Source organism: Ovis canadensis, chromosome 21 (genome assembly GCF_042477335.2).
Source record: "Ovis canadensis isolate MfBH-ARS-UI-01 breed Bighorn chromosome 21, ARS-UI_OviCan_v2, whole genome shotgun sequence".
NCBI classification, from domain to species: Eukaryota; Metazoa; Chordata; class Mammalia; order Artiodactyla; family Bovidae; genus Ovis; species Ovis canadensis.
Genome location: NC_091265.1, coordinates 64,474,473 through 64,499,953, shown reverse-complemented (window position 1 = coordinate 64,499,953; position 25,481 = coordinate 64,474,473). Strand labels below are relative to the sequence as shown.

The 25,481-nt window shown below is 54.8% G+C and overlaps 1 protein-coding gene across 2 annotated transcripts; it reads left to right on the top strand.

The window, feature by feature from the left end:
- Window positions 1–1,505: 1,505 nt before the first annotated feature.
- DHCR7 (7-dehydrocholesterol reductase) lies at window positions 1,506–20,882 on the top strand. 2 transcript variants are annotated; one of them, XM_069566486.1, is made up of 9 exons: window positions 1,506–2,209; window positions 8,144–8,272; window positions 10,578–10,681; window positions 11,255–11,477; window positions 12,938–13,028; window positions 13,710–13,923; window positions 15,695–15,899; window positions 16,711–16,842; window positions 18,840–20,882. In XM_069566486.1, the coding sequence occupies exons 3-9, from the start codon at window positions 10,584–10,586 to the stop codon at window positions 19,302–19,304; spliced, it is 1,428 nt and encodes a 475-aa protein (XP_069422587.1). In that variant the 5' UTR covers window positions 1,506–2,209; window positions 8,144–8,272; window positions 10,578–10,583; the 3' UTR covers window positions 19,305–20,882. The 2 variants fall into 2 exon arrangements, with proteins under 2 accessions (XP_069422587.1, XP_069422588.1); XM_069566487.1 differs by having other exon boundaries at window positions 1,506–2,247.
- Window positions 20,883–25,481: the final 4,599 nt, after the last annotated feature.

Sequence of the window (25,481 nt, the reverse complement as noted above, 5' to 3'; positions counted from 1 at the left end):
AATTGGATCCTGGATTTTTTAATGAGCTATAAAGGATATATGGGCTTCCCTGATAGCTAAGTTGGTGAAGAATCCACCTGCAATGCAGGAGACCCCAGTTTGTTCCCTGGGTCAGGAAGATTCACTGGAGAAGGGATAGGCTACCCACTCCAGTATTCTTCAGCTTCCCTTGTGGCTCAGCTGGTAAAGAATCTGCCTGCAATGTGGGAGACCTGGCTTCCATCTCTGGGTGGGGAAGATCTCCTGGAGAAGGGAAAAGCTACCCACTCCAGTATTCTGGCCTAAGGAATTCCATGCACTGTACAGTTCATGGGGTTGCAAAGAGTTGGACACGACTGAGTCACTTTCACTTTTTCATAAAGGATATGATTGGGACAGTTGGAGAAAACTGAATATGAGTAATATATCAGACAATAGCATTGAATGAGTGTGAAATTTCCAGAGTCTGGCCACTTTATTTTGAGAGTGTAAGAGAATGTCCTTGTTATTAGGAGATGGATACTGAAATATTCAGGAAGGAGGTGTCACCTATAGCTAATTAGTGTTTCAGGAAAAATACACACAGCTACAGGAAGGCAGAGAGGAATTAAATGTGGCAAGCTGTTGACAGCTGCTGAATCTAGGTATGTGGGTGTTCACTTTACTATTTATTCAACTGGTTTGCGTGTTTGACATCTTCAAAATAAAAAACTGCAGAGGGAACAAACGTTTCCATGAGGTGCACGGGAACGCCCGTGCAGAGCCCTCCGGCAGAAAGGCTGATGCCAGATGTTGCAAGTGGAGCCGCCCCTCACCACCAGACACTGCCTGGGCTCCACACCCAGGTCAAGGTCATGCCCTTGCAAAAGTAGCCTGTGTACCATGATTGAGGGAGGCAGGGGTATATGAGAGAGGGTTGGCTGTTCCTGCTGTTAACAGAAATAATAAACCAATCTATAATAGGAATAGAAGAGTTTTATTTGAGCCAAACTGAGGATTATAGCCTAGGAAACTCTGATTCGAGAAGCAATTAAAACTGCCAAGTGGGGGATGCTTAAGAAGGCAAAACCCCACCAAATGATGAAAGCTGTTTGTCAAGAATTGTAATCGCAGTTGGCAAGAGGTAAGTATGCCTGGAGTTCAAAATGGTTGCCTAATGACAAGAGGAGACCTTGAGTCTTTGAAGGTTGCTACTGGCGGCCAGCAGATTGCTGTTCTGAGACTGGCCGGTGGTCCTTGAGGGTGATAAAGTTCAGAAAACTCAAATTCTCAGTGACGCAGGAACATGCATGAAACCCTGTCCACAGTGGTCATCAAGATCCATCTCAAATGCCTGAACCATAGGTCCCCCGTTTCGATTTTTTTTAAACGGCCTTCTTTGTTTTGAATGGTTAAAGCAGAGGTAGAAAGCCTGGTTTAATAGGCCACAGAAGGGTTGTTTTGGTGAGCCTGCAGTTCGCCGCCCGCCCCCATCCCCCATTCAAATTCTCCCTCTGGCCAACTCTGCTACTTCCTGTCCTCGCGGCACTGCACAGCTGATAGGTACCCTGAACGCCATCTCTGGCCGCCTTCCAGGCGAGCCCTCACCCTTGACGGCCTTCCAGCCGAGAGCTCTCCCTGATACCCCGAATAAAACTGCAGCCTGTGCGGTCCTGCTTCTGCCTCCTCCACGCCGGTTTTCACCATATTCCTCACTGACGGTTTGGGTACCGATCCCGCTTCCCCGGCACCGCCACGCGCACGTGCACCCCAAGGACAGCGATCTTGTCTGTTTCGTGGGTTGATGTGGACCCGGCAGTCTGTACACGGTTGGCTCAGTGTGCGCTGAGCGCCTTTGAAGCCCCATCGGCAGAAGAGGAAGCAGGCTGGGGAGCTCAGCGGCCGGTCCACCACCGCGGCTGGGGCCGCGCCCCCCAGCCTGGGCCGCGCTCCCGGGGCCCCTGGGTGCGCTCCCGGGGCCCCTGGGTCCGCCCCCGCCGGCTGGCGGCGCGCTGGGCAGGTCCTCCGCTGTCAGTCTCGCGCCCCGCGGCTGCCGAGTGGAGCGCGCGGTGGCCCGGAGTCAGCCCACGGGGTGGGGCGAGGCGCCGCGGCCAATCGCCGGGCCCGAGGGGCGCCAGGTCGCACGGGGCCCGTCTGCGATTGGCCGCCTGTCGCTACACCTCATCGCGGGGACGGGGCGGCGATCGGTCAGACCGCGCGGGTCAGAGCTGGCGCGGAGCCGGGTGCGCAGGTGAGCAGGCCCGCCGCGCTGGTGTGGGCTGCGCGCAGGTGGGTGCGCGCAGGGGGCAGCTGGACAGATCCGGGCGCGCGCGCAGGCCGGGGGTGGGCTGGGCGTGGAGGGCGGCGGGTGCTCCGCGTAGGAGCAGACGCCTGGGCAGGGGGCGCGTGCGTGCGGGCGAGCAAAGTGTGGAGGTCTGGGGGCCCGGGTTGGCCACCCGAAGACTGCTGGGTGGATGCTGGGTGGACTGCTTTGGGGATGCTGGTCCCCTGGCGGTGGTCGGGAGCTCCCTGAGCGAACCGAGACGGGGCGGAGCCAGGTGAGTGCCTTTTGGGCCGGGGGTGGGGGGGGGGCCGCTTCCTTCCTCAGGTGCCCCGCACGAGTGGATGCAGTTTTCTGCTGAGGAAACATGGGGCATCTGTCTGCTCACTGAGAAGTGGGAGCCCGGAGCAGCGGACTCTGAATTGCTTCTAGGAATAGACTAATTGCAGGGGGGCTGAGGGTAGGGGTGGGCCCCGGCCGGCAGTGCAGGAAGTTACTCACAAAAGACCAGTGGCCCCCGCCTCCTCTTCCAGCGCTCCCCACTAACTTAACTGATGGCGTAGCAGTGCCTCTTTCTTGGACATTTTATGATTTTATGGAAAAGAAGGGTAGGAGTTGCCCTAGGGAGGTTTCAGACAAGAGAAAGGAGGGAGGAAAACTGCAAATGAGGAGATCGAGTTTATCCAAAGTGGGGTTTCCTGAATGTCCAGCGCTATGCTGGGTGCTCTGACCTAAATTCTCAAAACACTGTGTTCTAGACATCGCCCCATCTTACAGATGAGAAGACTGAGGCTCCCCAGAGGTGCAGTGACATGTGGAGAGTCGTGTACTTAGCGACATAGCCAGGGTTCAAACCCAGAGATACTGGCAACAGACTGGTTTGGAGAGAGGAGTCCTCAGGGCAATGCCTGCATTTACTGGGGGGGAAGGGGGTGGGTGGGCAGGTGAACAATCCCAGCTACCTTGAAGGCCCCCAGGAAGACCGGCAGGAACAGGCCTGAGGGGGTGGAGTTACCCCACCTGCAGGACACTCTCCACAACCAGGCGAAAACCCAGAAACAAACATGCAGTTACTTCTTACAATAATCCTCATAAAAATCCTTCTGTATACTTACTGCTTAAAAAAAAAAGGTACGGATTAATGTAGCAGATTAAGAAAGTAGATTAAGACTAAGATTAGAAAAAGCCAAGAAGTGAAGTTGCAAAAGAATCTGGAGGTAAACTAATCTGGGGGGAAAAGAGGAGGGAGGGTGGGTGCGTATCTAGTGACAGGTAGCTGGGTGACAGTCTGGAGAATAAGCAGCCAAGTTCAGGGACTCCTGGGGCTGGACTGAGGGGATTTGCACTTTTAAGAAATAATTTTCTTTCTTTCTTTCTGGCTCTGCTGGGTCTTTGCGGCTTTGAGGGCTCTCTCTGGTGGCCGCGAGCGGGGGCTGCCCTCTAGTTGCAGTGTGCAGTCTACTCCTTGCGGCAGCTTCTCGTGTTGTAGAGCACGGGCTCGAGGGTGCTTGGGCTCAGCAGATGCGCACCATCAACATCCTGACACAGGCTTAGTTGCTCCGAGGCATGCGGGATCGTCCTGGATCAGGGACTGAACCCGCGTCTCCCGCCATGGCTGGCAGACTTTGTGTTTTCACCACTGAGCCACCAGGGAAGCCCCGGACTAGGCTGTTCGACTTCTAAACGTGCTTGTGTTATAGGGAGCATGTGTGTTGCCAACTTTTGAAAAACAGAAACCCTTGTGTCTGCAGTCAAAGCTGCAGTTTACCCTTTAGAATTAGAGAGTTAGAATTAGGACTTGGTGTTTCTGGAATTTCCTTCCAGGGCTCTTGCCTATTTCTGGAGGCCCCAGAAGGGCCCCAGGCGTGAGTTGCTCTGCCCCAACCAGGACCTCAACCCTCTCCACGGCAGCCGGGCCAGAGCTCTCCAGGGCCAAGCTCTGGGAAGGGCCAAGAGCCATCTCTGCATTTGGCAACGGAGGCTCGTGCAGGTGAGAAGATGACCACTCCACCCAAAGTGGGTGGGAGGACGTAAAAAAGCTGCAGATAAACTCAAGTATCACTGCGCACATCACCACCCCCTGCCTTGAGGACTAATGACCTCCCTGCCCCTGGAGAGAGCCACAGATGTTCTCAGAACTGTGGATTGAAGGACTCCCAAGAGCTATTTCAACAGCTCTTTTTATTGTTGTTACATTATTTTATAATACAAGTACATGTCTGCTAGAAAAATTAGGAAAAGGGGCTGGGGGAACCCAAGTGGAAGGCCCACACTGTTGAGGATTTGGTGTATGGCTTAAAAAAAAAAAAATTTTAATTTTCCTGCACCAGGTGTTAGTTGCGGCAGGTAGGATCTAGTTCCCTGACCGGGGGTTGGACCTGGGCCCCCTGCTTTGGGAGTACAGAGTCTTAGCCACTGGATCAGAGTGACTTTTTGAATAGCTTTTTAGTGATAAACTGTCTTACAGCTTGCCCTTGTGCTGGTACATACCAGGGAACCTTCTTCCATGTTAACCTCATTCTTTGTAATAGCTGCTGGGTATTCCACTGTACCAGGGCGTCATTGTTTTTCTCGTCTCCTATTAATAGTCATGTTATCAGCTCCAATGTGTTGCAAGTGCTCCAGAATGGAAGTGCTTGCATCTGCCTTTTCACACAGCCATCTGTTTATGTCCCAGGATAAATTCCGACAGGTAGCAACTGAGCCAACCCGGAGGTCTACCCGGCCTCTGGAACTGTCCTCCAGTTGAAGAGCAGCTGCCAGCCCTCACTGGGCCTGAATTCTGTCATTCCTTTAAGTGCGAGTTAGGGCATGTCTGTCCTTTTATGTGTCTCCTACTCTTTAGACGCATTTCTAAACCAGAACCTCTGCTGTTCCAATAATGCTCCAGCTGCTTCTCTGCGTATGTTAGGATAGTGCCTAGCCCAGCACTCACAGAGATTGACTGTTATCATCACTGCTCGGAATGTTTTATTATTATTATTTTTGTTTGGGCTGTGCTGGGTCTTCGTTCTCGACTTGTGGCAAGCGGGGGTGCGCTTTGCTGTGGTGCGTAAGCGTCTCGTGTCGGGGGCTCCTCATTGCGGAGCGTGGCTTCAGCAGCGGTGGTGCAGGGCCTGTGTTCCTCTGTGGCATGTGGGACCAGGAAGCAAACCGGTGTCCCCTGCGTTGCGAGGCTGACTCTTAGCCCCTGGACCTCCAGGGAAGCCCACTACTCTGAATTGTACTCCTCAGCCTCCCAAGTGTGCTACAGGAGGTGGCGTGCCCACAGACCCAGCTCCGTCCCTGTGGCTCTGTGCCGGCTACGTTCTCCACTTTCCTTGCCTCAGCTTCCCCATCTGTAAAACTGGGCCCGACGACGGCAGTCTCCAGAGTGGGCTGGGAATTCTGTGGTTCGCAGGTGCTGGCAGCTTGGTAGCTGCTCTGTGGCCCTGTGACTGCCTGTGTCACCCAGGGGCGGCCCCGACAGTATCTCGTGCTGCCCTGATACCTTGCTGCTCCCCCATCAAGAATCAGAGCCTGCTTCCCGTCCCCTGGAAAGGTCGTGGACTTCTGACCCAGTGTAGCCAACAGAACGCTCTGGGAGTGATGTCACATGCCTTCCCAGGAAGAAGAGGCAGCTTGGGCACCTCCTCCCTCCACCCTGAGGCCTCCATGCTGGGAGGAAACCCAGGCTCACCCACACCATCACATCCCAGGCTGGAGCTAACCTAGCCAGCCTCCCCAAGTCCCCAACCCACAGGAACACTGAAAGAGGGCAAAGGATGGTTTGGTTTGGTTTGGACTGCACTGCTCGTGGGATCTTAGTCCCCTAATCAGGGACTGAACCCAAGCCCTCAGCAGTGAAAGTGCAGAGTCCTAACCACCGGACGGCCAGGGAATTCCCAAAAGACTATTGTTTTCAGCCTCTGCACTGAGAAAAGATGAGTTGCGTGGAAGGCAGCAGGATGCTTCAGTGTTGGGCATTGCAGGGGCATCCGCCTTAGACCTCTGCCAGGCTGAGCTTCACCCTGACACCCTGCATGAGCCCACCTTCCTGAGGCCTGGGTGGTGCTGATGGCGGTCTTGGCAGTGGCTGCCTCTCTGGGAAGAACTCCAGGGGCTTGGGAGGGGCTCTGAGCACCTGGCCCCGGGACTTCGTTTACCCCACAGGGTGGGTTACTTTGTAGATGAGGAAACTGAGGCTAGTGAGCAGAAGGAGCAGCTCACGGTCACCCACTTTGGGTTCCAAGTGGTGATGTGTTGGCAGCAGACCTGATCCTGCAGGGTGCTCGCAGCCTTGCCAGTGGCATCCGGGCCTCCTGGGCATCACCGTGCCATCCCATCTCTGCCGTGCTTCTGCACCTCTGATGCTTCTCCAAACACCAAATCCTCAAGATGCCAAAAGGGCTGCCAGAGGACTTAAGTCATCTGTTGCACGGGTCCTGGGCTGTTGATGGTGGTGTTCTCAGCTAGGAACGCTGAAGGCACGCACCTGGCCTGCTTAACTGTGAGAAGCCCCATAGACCCTGCTCCCACGGGGACCACGAAGTGGCCAGACCGGCCCCTGTGGTTCTTATGATTGCAGGACACCGTCAGCAAAAGCCCTTACGGAAGGTTGAGGAACAAGGTTTATTACTCACAGGTCCTGTGGGTACTTGCCTGCCTGCATCCATTCAGCCACACTGTGTGGGTGGAAAGAGGATGCGTGTGGGCCTGGAGCCCTGCCTTTACCAGGGCATGAGAGTGAAGTGTCTAGAGTTTCATGGGCTCACTCTTTTAAAAAATATTTGTCTATTTTTAAACGGAAGATAAGAGCTTTACAGTAGTGTTGATTTCTGCCACTCATCAATATGAATCAGCCATAGGCATGCGTATGTCTGCCACCTCCCACCTCCATGAACCTATTTGCAGGGCAGCAGGGACCATAAAGAAGGCTGAGCACCAAAGAATTGATGCTTTTGAACTGTGATGCTGGAGAAGACTCTTGAGAGTCCCTTGGACTCCAAGGAGATCAAATCACTCAATGCTAAAGGAAATCAACCCTGAATATTCATTGGAAGGACTGACACTGAAGTTGAAGCTCTAGTACTTTGGCTCCCCAATGCCAAGAGCCGACTCATTGGAAAAGACCCTGATGCTGGGAAGGATTGAGGGCGAAAGGAAAGAGGGTGACAGAAGATGAGATGATTGGATGGCATCATTGATTCGATGGACATGAGTTTGAATAAACTCTGGGAGATGGTGAAGGACAGGGAAGCCCGGTGGGCAGCAGTCCATGGGGTCGCCTGTGGAACTCAAAGAGCGGCCCAGGGAGCTGACCAGGGTGCCGAAAAGCCCCATGCACTTCCTTGGCTCCTCCCTGGGTGTGTATGGGGGCTTTGAAGCCCCAAGACACTCGGGAAGGTCACTGGGTCCAGTAAGTCTGCAGAGAACCAGGCTCCAAGCCCAGATCACTGTCTGTGATGCCCTGTATTCACGGCACTCGCTGGTTCTGGGAATGCCTAGGGAGAAGATGCATGCTTCGGGGCAGGGGTGGGTGTGGGGGTGGAGCGGGCAGGGTGGGACTTGATCCAGGTCATGTGCACTGCCCAGTATGAGTCTGCAAAGAAGCCAGCTTGGGCTGTTCAACAGTCCACCATGTTAAGGCTCGTCTCTGGGGCAACTCCTCCAGGAAGCACTCCTCGTCCAGCTCTACCTGTTGTTTATAAGTGCTTCCTCTTTGGCAGACATCTCGTGCCAGGCAGATAAGCTACGAGATAAGATTACCTTATCGTGGAGATCCCCACGCAAGGGCCCTCTTGCACTTTCAAACCCTGGGCACTGAGCCGCACCTTTCGCTTGGTTACCAGGTGGGACTTGAGAAAATTATCATTTTTGGTCCTTATCTCCCTGAGTCTTTTCATCACTTTGTGTGCCCTGCAGGGCTCTGTTCAGCGGGTTGAAAAGGATCTCGCAGGCCTGTGGAGCATAGGAGTCTAGAGAGTTGAAAGGGAGCAGTTCAAGAAGGAAAACCTGCATTCTGCAGTCGAGCCGCTTGCAAAGAGGTTGGAGGTAAGCACCTCTCAGAGCTGCTGCTTGCTTTCAAACGCAGCTGGTCCGTCAGCGCTCACTGTCCACTGCTGCCTGATTCTTAGGAAAAAAAGTTAAGTTACTTCCTGGACACCACCCTCTCCCCTGTTTTCAGCTATCTACTGCTAAGGGTGTCCCTTCCACATTTATTAAAAATTCAGTGCTTATGACAGAGAGGTGCACGAATGGTTCAGTGGTAGAATTCTCACCTGCCGAGTGGGAGGGACACGTGCATCTCCCGGCCCACGCAGCCACAGCGTTCCCTTCTGGGGCTTCCCTGGTGGTTCAGGCGGTAAAGAATCCATTTACTGGGCAGGAGACACAGGAGACCCGGGTTTGACCCCTGGGTCAGGTTGATCCCTTGGCGAAGGGAATGGCTGTCCACTCCGGTATTCTTGCCTGGGAAATCCCATGGACAGAGGAGCCTGGCAGGCTACGGTCCATGGGGTGGCAGAAAGTCAGACATGGCTGAGCAGCTCACACACGCTGACAGAGAGGTGGATGAAGGCCATTATAAGCACAAAATAATTATGTGAGCTTGTTTTAATCCTTAGAAAATATGCTTTTGTGTCCAACGTTAGCTCTTGGCCTGTACTTTTCTGGCCCTTTTGCAGTTTTCCAGCATGTTAGATCAGAGCAACTGCCACGTGCCAGGCTCAGTAGTCTGTGTTTTGGGCTGAAAGATGAGTGGCTCTTTGTCCATAAAGAACTCTTTCGTCTGCTGAGTACATCATGAATGCTCCATAAACTAACCTGTGAGAATAAAGTGATGTCCTGCAGCTTTCATCATTGAGAAATTTTAAGTGAATGTACAGTTGTATTAAAGTGATTCATCTTCACATTTAAAATAAAACCAGCATTAAAAGACTTATATATAAAAAATAAACAGTTCCCCACGCCATCTTAGAGCCCCGCTTCCCAGAAGCAAGTACTTTTTCATTCTCTAAGCTACTTTTGTGTTGTTTTTTACCTGCTTATTTCTAAATGATTTCCTTTTAACACCCTCAACTTTACATTTTTTTTTTTTTCCTGTCTGGCAAAATTATTATTTACTGTTAAGCCACGTAATGTACTGTAATTATGGTTTGGTGTTTTTCCCCTTATATGGCTTTTTATTTATTTATTTATTTGGAATGAATGGTTGCTTCCCTTTTTCCACATGCTAAGGTTTCCATGTACCTGTCACTAACTGTTTTTCCTGCATGTTGTAACAGAGCCATCATAGTCATCAGTAATTTTTGTATACTCTGCAACACAACAAAATGTGTTGTTCTCATTCCCGGCTCCCCCGCCCCTGGCCCAGAGCCATTCATCTTGTGCCACAGTGGGCTGGTTACTGTCTGGTTCACTGCCCAGCTGTTATCTTGGGATCTCCTCTTCTGCTTTCACTGGCCTTTTCTTTAGCAGCTTACGTTTCCCTCAGGATTTTTAAAGTTTTCCATCTTGTCTCCTAGAACCAGCTTGCTACTAGCATGATTCTTAATCCTGGATTTTTTTCGGAAAGCATCGAAGATCATCTTTTTTTTTTTTTTCATGCCTGATATTCTGAAACGTCTCCATTGTGAATTCATTCTGAAAGTGGGGGTGTCCCTGGTTCCCTCATATTACGACCACAGGTTGGCTTGTCTCTTGGTACAAGATGAACGGCTATGGGTGGGATGGAGAAATGGAACTGATAAACTGTGCTGGAATATGTAGAGAAGTTATTAATGTGTATGACAGCTCATTAGAGCATTCAGAAAAAAAAAATAGTGCTAGATGCATAGAAGTCGTAGTGAATGGAAAAAGTGAGGCAACCATTAACTCCAGGAAAAATAGAAAGTCGTACCGAGGAGGGAGCATTTTCTGAAACCCAAATAAGGAGACCTGTAAAGTGTGTTCTAAGCAGAGAAGTAGCAGGTATCATGAATAAGATAAATCACGTTCATGGAGGGATAGAGACCTCTGTGTGCCTGCAGCAGAGGGTGTGATGGGAGTGTGCCGGGGAGGTGGGGGCAGGAGCATGCGGTGGGGGGTTTCTGAGCCACAGGTGTTTGGGTTTCTGTAACAAGAAGGATGTTCTGCTGTTGTTGGAAAGTGAACTGAGATGAGAGCAGAAGTAGGGCCTGGCGGGAGGCTATTGCAGGCTCCGGGAGTGGGAGTCCCTGCCTGGAATCGCCCATCCAGGACGAGGTGGAGAGTCAGAGAATGAAGGAGTCCAGCCCCGTGGGGGCCTGTGAATGATGGCAGGGAGTTGCAGCGTCTGTTTCTCAGGGGATGATCTCAGCGTGGTGTCTCCTTCCCTCAGGGCCCAATGGCTGCCAAGTCCCAGCCCAGCGCCCCTAAAACCAAGAGTGCCAACGGCCTCACCAACGGCAAGGCTGCAGCCCAAGGGCAGTGGGGCCGAGCCTGGTAAGCATCTCATCCGTCTTTCCAGCTGGAGAGTAAAGTGGGCTCTCGGCGAGAGGTTGCCAGCCTTTGGGATTTCAGGAACCTGTTTAAACGATTCTTTTTTATCAGTAGGACTGTTTTTGGTAGCAGTCTGCCAACTTAGGAAGTTAGGAACCCAGAGAAGAATCTACCATGAAAGCTGATGTCAGGGGCAGTGGGCGGCCTGGTTTTGCCCTCAGTGTGTAAGACACGGGGTCATGGATCTCAGGCCACAGAGTGATGGGGACTTGGTGAGGTCCCAGATGGCCCAGAACAGGAAGCCTCTGGACCCGTGGGGTGCGGAAGGCCTTCTGTGCTGTGTCCTGGGCCCTGGCCTTTCTGGGGTATCCAAGGGCTCGTCGGCCTTCAGACTGCTCAAAGCGGATCATGCGAGTGGGGTGCCTTGCCTAGGCAGTGGGGGCTTTGGCCCTGCGAGCCGACAGCCTTCTCTTGGGAGGCGCGGGCTGGTGGGCCCGTGGGGCTCGGCGTCCCGCGTGTGAGGTCGGGGGCCGGGCCGCACCGCCCGTGACCGGCTGCCGTCCGTCGGCCCCGCAGGGAGGTGGACTGGTTCTCCCTGGCAAGCGTCGTCTTCCTGCTGCTGTTTGCGCCCTTCATCGTGTATTACTTCGTCATGGCCTGCGACCAGTACAGCTGCTCCCTGACGGCGCCCGTGGTGGACCTCGCCACCGGCCGGGCTCGGCTCGCCGACATCTGGGCCAAGACGCCGCCCGTGACCACAAAGGCGGCCCAGATCTACGCAGCGTGGGTCACGCTCCAGGTGAGCCCTCCCGGCCCCTGCAGCAGAGGCTCCCCTCCTCAGGGTGGGCCCGGCCCCTGGTCGGGGATGGTGTCTGGCTCACACGGACATCCTTATTCGTGGGACCCAGCCTGGCCTCACCTGCTGCCTGATGGACTTAGCTTTGTCTTCAGGTCCAAGGCCACCTGGTGGCATCTCGGTGTCCGGCTCGCCTTCCATTGAGCCTCCGTGCTGAGCAGGGAGCAACGCTCCCTGGGAGGGCGTGAGGGCGTGGCTCCCTCCCAGGAAGCCCTGTGCCTGATGGGAAGCGTGTCCTAGGGTTGCCCAGCTCCTAAGAGCTACTCTAGGTCTTGGCAAAGCCAAGGCCATGTCCCCAGAGATGGTCACACAGGCCTGGCCAGTGGAGGTGGGTGGGGTGGGCCTTGGCTCTGCTGTGACCTCACTAGCTTCCCAACCAGAATGAGTTCATCAGAAGGCTGTCTGCACCATGAACTCGGTGAACAGATAGTATTTAATATCTGAACAGACAGTGTTTAATATCTGAATATTAATAATAATGTTATCATTATCCTGGGAAATGGTGCAGGGAGATGGCCCCTGCCCCCGACCCCTACCCGCCAGGGTTTCCTGTCCTGGACGAAGGCTCTAACCTCTGCTAGCTGTTTCTCCCCATGATCCCAGCTTTTGGGCTTCAGCTTCCCTCTCATTTCAGGCCTCTTGGTCCTTTTGAGTAAAAGGTGATTTGGAGCTGTGAGAGTCACAGTAGCCTAAAGGCAGAAACAGCCCATGGGTGCATCGGCAGACGTGGACACACGCGTAGTGTGATCCAGCCACACAGGGCTCTGTTGTTCTCGTGGAAAGGAGTGAGGGTCTGACATAGGCTGCAACCCGGGGGCCTTGAGAACCTGATGTTCAGTGAGAGAGGTTGGCTACAAAGGGGCGTGTCCTGTCTGTCTGTATGCAAAGTCCAGGACAGGCAGGTCTGCAGAGATAGAAAGTCCATTGCTGGTTGTCAGAGGCTGGCGGGGAGGGGCTGCTGGGAGGGCCTGCTGGGGGGGTGTGGGGCTCCTTTTCAGGGTGATAAGAATGTTCTGGAATTAGCCACTGGGGATGGTGGCACAAGCTTGGGAATACGCTGAACACTCAGTGAATACTTTTCAAGGGCGAACTGTATGGAATGTAAGCTAGTGGGCTCTCCCAAAGGGAGTGGCTGAGTCCTGTGGGGAGACGGCGTGGGTGTTCTGAGTGATGGTGACGAGTGTCCTGTTCAAGGCTCCCCTCAAAGCCCGCAGTCAGCCTGCGGTCAGTGTTCCCGGAGCCGTAAGCTCTTCTGGAAGAAGTAACCAGCCACGATCGTGGTTTCTCCCGTTCGTGCGGTGCCTGCCCATTCATCGTCTCAAGTGACAAAGCACGGCCGTGTCGAGGCACAGCCAGGCCCCGCGGCCCGCGGGGAAACCGGCTGGAACATCTCTGCGTTTCAGGTGCTCCTGTACATGCTGCTTCCTGACTTCTGCCACAAGTTTCTGCCGGGCTACGTGGGGGGTGTTCAGGAGGGCGCCGTGACTCCCGCAGGTAACCTGGGGTCCGCCCCCGCTCGCCCACATGCCGCCTTTCCCTGCCTGTTCCTCCTACAGGGCCTGACCTCCCCCCACCCCACCAACACTCACACTCACACAGCTTCCAGGGACGGCCGCCAAAAGTGAGGTCAGAAATCACATTCCCAATCTGGGAATGAAATAGCACCCCCCCTCTGCTGGTTGTGTGGTTGGGCTTACAGAGCCTCTCCCCAGCGGGGACACTTGGAGTCCCCCAGGGGCATCGCGGGGGCCCAAGCTTTGACTCACAGGGCCTTAGGGCCGCCTGGTCCATTCATTCCCTGCAGTCACTGAGACCCCAGCCCAACCCACAGAGAGCTCTTGGCTACCCTCCCCCGACCCCCAGCCCCACCAGGTGCCATAGGGGACCCTCGTCCCTTCTGTGGCTCCAGCTTCCAGCAAACTGCAGGCTGGTGACTCAGCCTCGGGCCGGTTATAGATGTCCTGCGCCCGCTCTCCCCCTCTTAGGGATTCAGCCAGCGTGAGCGGTTAGTCCTCAGCTCACAGTGTGAGGTGTCCTGCTGGCGTGTTGACCCCGAGGGCCTGAGTGGCAGGAGCCGCTGACTGGCTCTGAGGGCTGGGGGCTGGGGACCCCAGAAGGGAGCCAGGGGCAGTCATAGTGGGCAAACGGCCCCGCTCTCACGTCTTCCCTTTGCAGGAGCTGTCAACAAGTACGAGATCAATGGCCTGCAGGCGTGGCTCCTCACGCACCTCCTGTGGTTTGCCAACGCCCACCTCTTCTCCTGGTTCTCCCCCACCATCATCTTCGACAACTGGATCCCACTGCTCTGGTGTGCCAACATCCTGGGCTACACCGTTTCCACCTTTGCCATGGTCAAGGGCTACCTCTTCCCCACCGACGCCCGGGAATGGTACGTCCTCAGCGGCCGCCTGAGCCCTAGGTGGCGGGTCAGCGCCTTTTTCTAGTACGTCGGGCTAGGATGTTGCAAAGGTCTGAGGACTGAGCGTCCTTGAGGAGGAGCTCAAGGGACCATGGTGGACTCTGAGGAGCATCCGTATTGAATGGGTAGCTTTTCCTACTTGGGGAGGATGCAGTTGAAGGTGGCCAAGTCTATCTTCAGTGGCTGAGTTATCTCCAGCAGGGCCATAGGGAAGAAGGAGGGCGGGAGGGGCAACTCCTTCTTGCAGGCAGGGGCAGCCCGTTCCCTCTTTCTGTGAGACGTCAGTGCAGCCTGAAGCAGTCTTAGTAAGAAGTCTTGTTATCTCGGTGGCTTTAATGCAATAGCTTCCCAGGGAGAGCCCTACTGATCAGTGTCCATTCTCATGGAGTGTTGAGGGAGATAGTTAGCAACCCTCCAACTACCCATCTCTTCATACATCCATATATCCAATTCTTTATCCATTCATCTGCCACCCATCCATCCATTTATCCATCCGTCCATCCAGCACATCCACTCATTCACCCATCCATCCACCCATCCGCCCCTCCATTCATCCCATCTACCCATCCACCCACCCATCCATCTACCCATCCAGCGCATCCATCCATTCATCCACGCATCCAGCCACCGTCCATCTACCCATCTATCCCACATCCCCCGTCCCTCCCTCCCCGTCTCCCTGTATCCATCCGTTCACCCATGTCCCCAGCCAGCCAGCCATCCATCCACCCATCCATGGTCTATCCATGCATCTACTTACCCTCCCATTGCTCCCTCCCCGCCTCCTTCCGTGGACACATTCATCGAGAGATGTTTGTCAGGCCCCTCCTGTGGACAGGTGTAGGCAGTGGGGCTTTAGGTGTGAGCAAGATGCTGGTTCTGACTGCATTTTAGTTTTGGTTCCAGATGAAAGCAAAGTGTGCTTGCTGTAACTGTTAGCCCTAGGCTCTTAGGGAGCGTGTTTGGAGTATGGCACTTTGAGCTTGCGTGATGATCGAATAACGAGGCTGGTCTTCTGTGCCTCATGGAAATCATTTTCTCTGCTTTATAATCACACCCCCTGTTGTAGACTTTGTATATTTTGCTTCTTTCTATTTATCCTAGTTGAGGGAAATGGACATGAAAGTGTGTTTCCCTAGCCAACACAGAAATCCCTGTGTATGGGCAGCAGGTGGTAGCGCGAGTCCCCAGCTGGGTTATCCTGGCTGATTCTGTCACGCCTATGGTCAGGTGATGGGGGCAACAAAACAGTTAAAATGTGCCCAGCAAGCCATGGGTGTGGGCCCTGGAGCCGGGCACCTGGCTCTGAGGCTGGCGCTGTTATCGTTTATAACATTACTTGCCCACGGAGGCCTGAATGCTCTATGAGTCCTTGAGAAGAAAATCTCTGTCCAGTCGAGCCAGTTAGGCAGCTTGCCTCCAGGGAAGCTGGAGGTGGGAGGAGGATCCTGGGCACCTGCCCAGGTGGAGTCTCCCCACCTTCATTAGGACAGAGCGACCATCTCAGCTCAAGGCCGGGGCTGAATGCCGAGTGACGTATCACGGCTATCCGGGAGGGGCTGGAGGCGCATGCGGTCTCTGCGTGCTGGGCCCTTGCAGCTCGCGGCAGGCCTCCCCCGGGTCTTCTCTTTTGGGCCTGCAGTACCCAGGCCGGGCTGGGCACCTGTGTCCGTGCCAGCCAAGGAGGCTGCTTGTGAGAGGCACTCGCTGACAGCATGCATCTGTCGTTTGTGTCTTCAAGCAAATTCACAGGCAATTTCTTTTACAACTACATGATGGGCGTTGAGTTTAACCCCCGAATTGGGAAGTGGTTTGACTTCAAGCTCTTCTTCAATGGACGCCCCGGGATCGTCGCCTGGACCCTCATCAACCTGTCCTTTGCAGCCAAGCAGCAGGAGCTCTACGGCCACGTGACCAACTCCATGGTCCTGGTCAACGTCCTGCAGGTAGCCTGTCTGGGGCCTGGGTTGGGGGTTGTGAGCTCTGACACCGACTGGGTGCTGGGGAAACCCGAAAGCCAGATTGATTTCAAAAGACAGTAAGAAATATTAGTCGCTGAATCATGTCTGACTCTTTGAGACCCCGTGGACTGTATAGCCCCCCAGGGTCCTCTGTCCATGGACTTCTCCAGGCAAGAATACCAGAGTGGGTAGCCATGTCCTCCTCCAGAGGCTCTTCCCAACCCAGGGATTGAATGAACCCTGGTCTTCTGCACTGCAGGCAGCTTCTTTACCGTCTGAGCCCCCAGGGAAGCCTCTTGAAAGACTGTAGAAGGGGGTCGGCACCCTTCACACGTGTCTGGGAGGCTGGCTGCAGAGTGGGAGGCGGGGGAGTCGTGTCCTCACCTGTCGGGCACTTCACTGGCCCTGGGGACTCGTGTGACCCATGGCGAACTCCAGTTTGCCACTCAGGCGTGTCAGTGGTCCTGGCAACACAGCTCTGATGGCTGTGGAAGGCCCTGTCCCAATCCCCCACTCCCAGAGCCATCTCTCTGCTCCCAGCTCCATGGCCTTGGGCATCGGCGTCCAGGACGTTGCTGGGTGCCCCTCATCTGGGCCACATGTCATCTCAGACTGCCGACAGGGACTCCCTCCCCCACTTATCCCCGATGGCCCAGGCCCGGCAGGAAGTGCAGCAGCTGCCCCACGGGGCCTGTCACCAGGGGAGCTCAGGGACACCCAGGGACCCCGTCCCGTCCTGGAGTGTGGTTCCCCTGTCCGCGCCTGTGGTCAGTATACGGCCGTTCCTGTGCTGCAGGCCATCTACGTGCTGGACTTCTTCTGGAACGAAACCTGGTACCTGAAAACCATTGACATCTGCCACGACCACTTCGGGTGGTACCTGGGCTGGGGGGACTGCGTCTGGCTGCCATACCTGTACACGCTGCAGGTGAGGAGTGGGCCAGGGAGCCCCTGTGATGTTTGCCCCCCCCACCCCCCAGCAGGACCTTCAGTGGCCAGGTCCCCAGGCATGCCCAGTGCTGCCCTCAGAGCAGACAAGCTGGCACGTGCCAAGCCTTGTCCTTGCCCAAGTGTCTAGATTTTTTAGGTGGGGGTGGGCACCAGAACCTGGAGAAAGGAGGCTGGTAAGAGAAGGCTTAGTGTATGAGTCAGCACAGATTGCTGTAAAAAGTATCTCAGACCGGGCAACTTGAACAGCAGGATTCACTGTCTTCAGGAACAGGATTCACTGGGATTCCTGGAGGGTGGACTCGCAGGCCCAGGTGTGCGCGGGGCTGGTCCTCCTGAGGCCTCTCTCCTGGGCGTGCAGACGGCCGTCTCCTCCCCGTGTCCTCACAGGGTCGTCCCTGTGTGTGTCTGTGTCCTGACCTCCCCTTCTTATAAGGACCACAGTCCTGTGGGTCTAGGGCCCACCCTCGTGACCTCATTTTACCGTAATCACCTCTTCAAAGGCCCGTCTCTAAATACAGCCACCTGCTGAGGTCCTGGGCTCAGCACTGCCACATATGAATGTGGGGGACACAGCTCAGCCCCTAAGACTCAGAGAAGAGGATGATTCAGAGTAGACTGTGGGTCTAAAGAAAGATCAGGGTGGGTGTAAGATCAGGGTGGAAGAAGGTGGCTATTGATATTCATATTTATTCAGATCTTAACGCTGGAAGGATAAGAGGCCTGCTCTCATCATTTTTTCCATCAAAGGCTCTGAATGTTCACACACATGAGTGGAGGACGTGCTGGGGGGCCCTGCCCTCTCGGAGCTCGTGGCTGGGCAGGGAAAGGTCCTGACGCAGGCATCCCAGGGTGGGGAGGGGGTGCTTGACAGGAAGCGGGGTGCTGACAGCTGAGAGAGGGCCAAGGATGCGCCTGCAGCCTGGGCGTGGGGATCAGCCAGAGCGTCTTGGGGCAGCCACAGCCAGACCAAGAGCAGAATGAGAGAGTCTGGGGGTAAGAACCCTGCCAGACTAGAGGCTGCGCTCTGAAGAGTCCAGTGCCAGGCGGGAGGCCTGGAAGAGGGGAGTGTTCCAGGGGAGAGGAGGGTGGAGGCCGGCCAGGACCACAGGCTCCAGGAGAGGTTCCCTCGCATGCATCCCAAGAGTTGAGTGTAGAAACCTGCCTGGGGAGCCGGAGGGACCTGGCTTTGCACCTCTGTTGGGCCACCAGCCAGGGGATGGGGCCTTGAGTCTCTGGAAAATCAGGGCAGACTCACCTTGTTTAGGGCTAGGCTGGTGATTCGAGCTGGGCTGGGCAGCTCTGCCCCAGTGCCCGCCGTGTCCTCTGTGCCACAGGAGCCACCTTGGGGAGGAGGGTGGGTGGTTCTGAGGCTGTTGCGTGCCTGCTAAGTCACTTCAGTTATGTCTCTTTGTGACCCCATAGACTGTAGTCCACCAGGCTCCTCTGTCCTAGGGATTCTCCAGGCAAGAACTCCCGACCCAGGGACTGAACGTGGGTCGCTTTCATTGCAGGCAGATGCTTTACCGTCTGAGCCATAATCGGAAGTCCCATTATTCTGTGTATTTCACATTCATACTGTATGTGATGTGTGTGTGTAGATAGAGAGGCAGACAACTAGCTACGCGTGCGCACGCTAAGTCGCTTCAGTTGTGTCCGACTCTTTGCGACCCCATGGACTACCCTGCCAGCCTCTGTCTGTGGGATTCTCCAGGCAAGAACACTGGAATGGGTTGCCAAGCCCTCCTCCAGGGGATCTTCCCGACCCAGGGGTGGAACGTGCGTCATTTGCACATTTACTTGTTTGATCCCCTCCGAGGCGGGTGCTTCTGTTCACAGGAAAGGAAACCCAGGCAGGGCCGGGTGGGCAGCTGGTCAGGGGCACAGCTGGGGTGTGAAGCCGGGCTGTGCTCCTGGGCCTGTGGTCCACCCGCCGCCCGGACAAGGCCGCCCCTGACCTCTCGCCTCGCCCCGCAGGGCCTGTACCTGGTGTACCACCCCGTGCAGCTGCCCACCTCTTACGCGCTGGGCGTCCTGCTGCTGGGCCTGCTCGGCTACTACATCTTCCGGGTGACCAACCACCAGAAGGACCTCTTCCGCCGCACGGACGGGCGCTGCCTGATCTGGGGCAGGAAGCCCAAGGCCATTGAGTGCTCCTACACGTCGGCCGACGGGCAGAAACACCACAGCAAGCTGCTGGTCTCGGGCTTCTGGGGTGTGGCCCGTCACTTCAACTACACGGGCGACCTTATGGGCAGCCTGGCGTACTGCCTGGCCTGCGGCGGCGGCCACCTCCTGCCCTATTTCTACATTATCTTCATGGCCATCCTGCTGACCCACCGCTGCCTGCGGGACGAGCACCGCTGTGCCAACAAGTACGGCCGCGACTGGGAGCGCTACACGGCTGCCGTGCCCTACCGCCTGCTCCCTGGCATCTTCTAGAGGGGGCCTGTGCCAGGAGGCGCCCCCGCGGGGCGGTGAAGAGTGCGGGTCCCAGCCCCGCCCTCTAGGAGCCTCTGCTCACCTGTTGAATGGAGCTCTTGCCCCGAGCACAATCCCCAGGGCTCACACCAGCTGCCTTCTCACCAGCAGAAACCACCAACTTCTGTGTGCAGGTTCCCAGGGCAAGAGGATGACCTGGTCTGCCCGCGGATGACTCATCTCTCTGCGGCCAGACAGTGGGTGTCTGACATCACATGGGGCATCCTCCAGCCCCCCGGCCAGCCCTGCCCTCAGCTCTTGCTAAACACAGTAGCAGTGGGGCCCGCCAGCTCCGTGGGTTGTTGCTGCACCGCCTTCAACTCCAGGTGCTGCACCGCCTTCAACTCCAGGTGCTGCCTACGTCGCCTGCTTGGCGGTGGTGAGCTGTGTCCTTCATATTTTCTCCTTTGCACCCGCGCTGTGTTAACACCTTTTTCTGTAGAGGGCGCTGAGGGACGCTGCACACCGAAGGGCCAGCTTCTGGTTCTGGTTCTTTAGAGACTCTGCTCAGATGACCCAGAGACCTTGGCCACCATCAAGGGGGTCTCCTAGGAGACCTGAACCCCAGCCTCGGGAGGGGACCCCTTTTTTACCATGGCCGGCTCCTCAACCCACAGGGATTCTTGACTTTTAGATGTTACTGGCCTGATAGAGTTAATAATCCTTTATTCAGGTGTACTTGGGAGATATCGTGAGTTCAGTTCCTGACCACCCCGGTAGAGCAAACACAGTAAGTCCCTGCCATACGAACAAGCTCTCCTCTGAGAAAGCGTTTGCAAAGTCCAATTTGTTCGTTAAGTCCAACAGAGTTAGTGTAGGTACCCAGTGGCACAATTGGCTGTTTAGTACTGTTCGATTATAGTTTTATAGTACTTTTCCTACAGATAAAACATTTTTAATCTCACAGGACATAACTTGAAAAGTAGAGTGGTGCAGTACCATACAGGGGCTGGCATCGAATGAACAGGCAAGAACACTTACTGGCTGGAGGAGAGGGAGGAGGTGGGCGATGGCGGAGCTGAATGATGCCAGCGGCAGCAGGTGGAGGGCCAGCTGCAGAGCCACGCCTTATGCTGCCAGAGCACTCGTTTGCATCTTTGAAAGTCCGCAACTTAAAGGTTCCTATGCAGAGGACTTCCTGTGTCACAGTAAAGCAAGTCACGTGAGTTTTTTGGCTTTGCGGTGCATATAAAATTCATGTTTACACGACTCTGTACTCTTTTAAGCATGAAATAGCATTGTCCTAAAGGACAGTGTATGTACCTTGATTAAAAAAATGCTTTATTGCTGAAAAACGCCGAAATGATAACCATAGTCTTATCAAAGGTCACTGACCACAGATCGCTGTTAACAAATGTGAGCAAAGTTTTGAAGTACGGCCTTTTGCCAAAATGTGGCAGAGGCACAGAGTGAGCAGAAGCTATTGGGGGAATGTCCCCAGGAGGGTTGCTGGACGCAGGGTTGCCAGCCATCTTCGATTTCTATAAAAGCGCCACATCTGCAAAGCACGATAAAGGAGAAGTACCCATTTTAAACCTCGCCTGTTCAGACTTCCGTGTGGTTTGTCTCCCACTGGTACCTGGCCGTAGACAAGGGCTCAGGTTTTGGTGTGGAGAAGGGATGCTCAGGGAACATTGGATCAGATGCTGGGGTCTGCCTCATAGCTGTGGGTACCTATCGTGGGATTCATGGGGAGGGACCCCCACTTCCGCCACCGTCGGCCTTCTGCTGGGGCTGCTCTTGTGCGGGGTGTGAAAATCCATTTTGTTTGCCAAAAGGAGAAACTCCATTTGGACCGCCTGCCCCCAGCAAGAGAATGGAGAAACCAGAAAGGCGGTGCTAGGCTTGCTTCACGCCTGGAGGAACCGAGGACCGGGCTGAGCTGGGAGCCCCACGTTCTGAGCAGGGAGGGCAGGTGCAGGACAACGTGTCCCCTGCTCAAGTTAGAATCGGTTAAGCAAAGCCAGGCAGACTCTGGAATAGCCAGGATCAGAGCTTATTTCCCACCTGGCCTGACTTCACTGTGGTTCAGTTGCTAACTTGTGTCTGACTCTGACCCCATGGACTGCAGCATGCCAGGCTTCCTTGTCCTTCACTATGTCCTGGAGTTTGCTCAAACTCATGTCCGTTGACTCAGTAGTGCCACCCAACCATCTCATCCTCTGCTGTGCGCCTTTCCTGCTCAGTCTTTTTCGGCATCAGGGCCTTTTCCAGTGAGTTGGCTCTTCACATCTGGTGGCTGAAGGATTGCAGCTTCAGCTTCAGCATCAGTCCTTCCAATGAATATTTAGGGCTGATTTCTTTTAGAATTGACTGGTTTGATCTCTTTGCTGTCCAAGGGACTCTCAAGAGTCTTCTCCAACACCGCAGTTCAAAAGCATCAATTCATCAGTGCCCAGCCGTCATTATGTGAGCTGTCCAACTCCCACATCCGTACACGACTACTGGAAAAACCATAGCTTTGACTATACGGACCTTTTTTGCCAAAGTGGCATCTCTGCTTTTTAATCACTGTCTAGGTTATGGCCGCCCACTCCAGTGTTCTTGCCTGGAGAATCCCAGGCACGGCGGAGCCTGGTGGGCTGCTGTCTATGGGGCCCACAGAGTCGGACACGACTGAAGGGACTTAGCAGCAGCAGCAGGTTGGTCAACGTCATGCCTTCTGCCGCCATCTGCAGTGATTTTGGAGCCCAAGAAAATGAAATCTGCCACTGTTTCTATTGCTTCCCCATCTATTTGCCCTGAAGTGATGGGAGCGGATGCCACGATCTTGGTTTTTTTGAGTGTTGACTTTTAAGCCAGCTTTTCCACTCTCCTCTTCCACCCTCATCAAGAGGCTGGGCCAACTCAGAGCCATGGTTTTCCTGTGCTGCTGCTGCACCCCTGCCCACTGGCGCTCAAGGGTCAAAGGGGGTCCTGGGCATCTCACCAGCCACACGAGGCACTCGAGGACCAGCAGAGCACTGGGCCCCTGCTGGGATGGCCCTGAGTACAGTGGACCCCGCCGTTTCCTCCCAGACCTCGGGCGAAGTCACTTTAAGGAGGCTGGAGGGTGGTGTCTGTGAGCCAGATCCTGTCTTCCCCGTTCAACAACTGTGGGAACGCCAGCAGGCGACCTCCCTCTGTGTGTCCTTGTGTGAAGAATGAGGGTGATGATTCTTTCGCCTTGTGTGAGAAGCCTTCTGAGATGGATTTCCCAGGAGAGCTCTAGGTTCAAGCCTGAGATCGGCCTGTGTGTCACTTGGCCAAGTCTTGTCTGTCTGTGTCGGCATCTTAGAGCTGGGCTGCAGTTTGATCTATTTTGTCCAGCACGCTAAGCCAACACAGTAAAGCCGGGCACCTTGTGCAACAGGGCAGGTCTGTCTGCCTTTGCTCACGTCTTCTGCATATGGATGAAACCCAGCAGCCCTCTGTGGCAAGGAACGAGGAGCCTGGAATGCCACCCCTGTGCGTGGTGAGGCTGGTGTGGGCAATGGGGGAAAGGGTGGTTCCCACACCAGAGACACGCCGCCCACGGCGATGGGCTCGGTTTCACTACTGTTTCTGAGAAGAGTTACTCCAGGAAGGTATTCCTCTAGGTCTTGGAACTCCCTTGTCTGGATGTGGGTGTTGTTGCCCGGCCAAGCAGTGGAACAGCCAGCTTCTCTGGGTGAGAGGCTGAGCTGAATAGAATCTACAAAATCAAGACATAAGTTCACACCACATGCTTCTTTTCTAGAAGGAGCAGGCCGTTCTCACCCCATGGGGGTGAGACCGCAGTGACTGGGGGGCCAGGAGGGGATGACATTCGTTTCCAGACATTCAGTGCCCTGGATTGGCTCGTCACCAGTGATCCATGGGCAGACCTGGCCATGCCACCCAGCTCCTTGTCCCAGAATACCAGCAGCAGTTGGAGGTTTGTACAGGACCAGGATGATCACCTGGACAAACAGGGAGGCTCAAGAAATCTCTCTGTAACCTCATCTGTCATTAGTGCGAAGTCACTTCAGTCGTGTCTGACCCCGTGGACCAGCCCACCAGGCTCCTCTGCCCATGGAGTTCTTCAGGTAAGAATACTAGAGTGGGCTGCCATGCCATTCTCCAGGGCATCTTCCCAACTCAGGGACTGACCCAGGTCTCTTGCACTGCAGGTAGATTCTTTACCATCTGAGCCACCGGGGAAGCCCACTGACATGGTAAATTACCGACTTACCTTGCTTACGTCTCCCTCACTGGAATACAAGCCCAGCGAGGGTAAATTTCTGATTATTTTGTGCCCTGATGTATCCCTAGCCTCAGAACACCATCTGCCACAAGTCAGAAGCTGACTCTTACAGCTCCTACTGTGCTCCAGCCACCGTCATAAAAACCTTACACACACATTGTGACCCTCACAATAACCCTGCTGCTAAATACTATTGTCATTCCCATTTTACAGTTAGTGAAACTGAGGCACAGATGGTCAGTGAGACCTGCCCAGGTTGCAGGCTGATGCCTGGCAGAGCTGGGGCTCAAATACCATCTGGCGTCAGAGTCTGTGCCCTCTACCACCTCCCTCTGGAGCTTTCTCTCCTCTTGCTCCAGGTGTTAAATAACTAGACAGGCTGTGTCATGAAGCAGGGAAGGTCCAGAGGCAAAGCTTTCCACCAGCACTTTGCAGACTATGACTTGCAAACCACTCTTGGGTCATAAAATCATCACTAGGAAGAGGCAAGGTTATGTATTATCCATAGCTGTGTTGTAAGCGACTCCTACACAGAATGGCTTAAACCAGCAGTAGACATCATCTCACCCAGTTTCTGAGGTTCATGAGTTCAGAAGGAGCTTAGCCGGGTCGTTCTGGTCCAAGGTTTCTCACAGGGTTGCAGGCAAAGTGTTGGCCAGGACTACATCACCTGAAAGCTCGACTGGGGCTGGAGGACTTGCTTGCAAGGTGGCTCCAAGTGTGTTTGGCAATTGGTGCTGGCTTCGGGCCTCCCTGGTAGCTCAGCTGGTGAAGAATCTGCCCACAGTGCAGGAGACCCCAGTTCGATCCCTGGGTTGGGAAGATCACCTGGAGAAGGGTGTGGCAACCCACTCAAGTCTTCTTGCCTGGAGAATCCCCATGGACAGAGGAGCCTGGCGGGCTACAGTTCATGGGGTCGCAGAGGGTCGGGCACGACCGAGTGACTAAGTACATGTTCGTGTTGGCTGGGGGCCTCAGCTTGTCACCATGTTCAAGGGTCCTCCCAACATAGCGACCCCCATAGTGGGCGATCCCCTTCCCGCAACAGCCTTTCCACCAACCTCAGAAGTCCTGCACCCCCACCTCTGTGATATTCCACTGGTGACACAAGGCAGTGCCTTTCAGTGTGGGAGGGGGCTACACAGGTGTTGCCAGCAGCCGGAGGTGCCATCTTGGAGGCAGGCTGCCACAGGCTACTTGACAGTGAAGTGAACTTGCAGAGGTCCCTGGAGGTCGCTGATGCTGGCAGGTCTGATGGTGGCAGGGTTCCAGTGAGAGGTGAGAGCATGTCACCCTCCACCAACTGCACCTCCCACTGGGGTCCAGCGCTCCCTGTGGCCTGTAGCTGCTGCCCGGCTCTGCCTTCTGGCCTGGCACCTGGATGGTTCTCAACACCTGGCACTTAGCAAACAGCACCTGAGCAACCAAGGGACGTGTATCAGAGAACTCGGTCAGGTGACGAGACATCTGATGATCAAGGGGGAAAGGAGGGGCTTTTCAATAAAAATTGTTTCTTTAAATTTATTTGTTTGCTTTGGATTGTGCCGGGTCTTCCTTGTTGCACGAGGGCTTTCTCTAAGTGCAGTGAGCGGGAGGCTCCTCTCTGTTGTGGTGGGTGGGCTTCTCATGGCAGCGGCTCTCTTGTTGCCAAGCATGGGCTCTAGGCCACGTGGGCTTCAGTAAGTTTCAGCACGCAGGCTCAGTCGCTGTGGCTCCCAGGCTCTAGAGTGTGGTCTCAGTAATTGCGGTTTCATAGGCTTAGCTGCTCCATGGTGTGTGGGATCTTTCTGGACCAGGGGTCGAACCCATGTCCTCTGCACTGGCAGGCAGATTCCTCTCCACTGAGCCACCAGTGAAGTTCCTAAAAGTTGTCTTAATTAAAAAATAATAAATGCAAACTTGGGTCAGATGAAGACCCAAATGGAGGAAAACAA

Excerpts from the sequence above, each read along its gene's own strand:
- DHCR7 (XM_069566486.1), top strand. The coding sequence starts at position 10,584 with ATGGCTGCCAAGTCCCAGCCCAGCGCCCCTAAAACCAAGAGTGCCAAC. Across the intron at positions 10,682-11,254 it reads GGGCAGTGGGGCCGAGCCTG|GGAGGTGGACTGGTTCTCCC; the intron begins GTAAGCATCTCA and ends TCGGCCCCGCAG. Across the intron at positions 11,478-12,937 it reads CAGCGTGGGTCACGCTCCAG|GTGCTCCTGTACATGCTGCT; the intron begins GTGAGCCCTCCC and ends TCTGCGTTTCAG.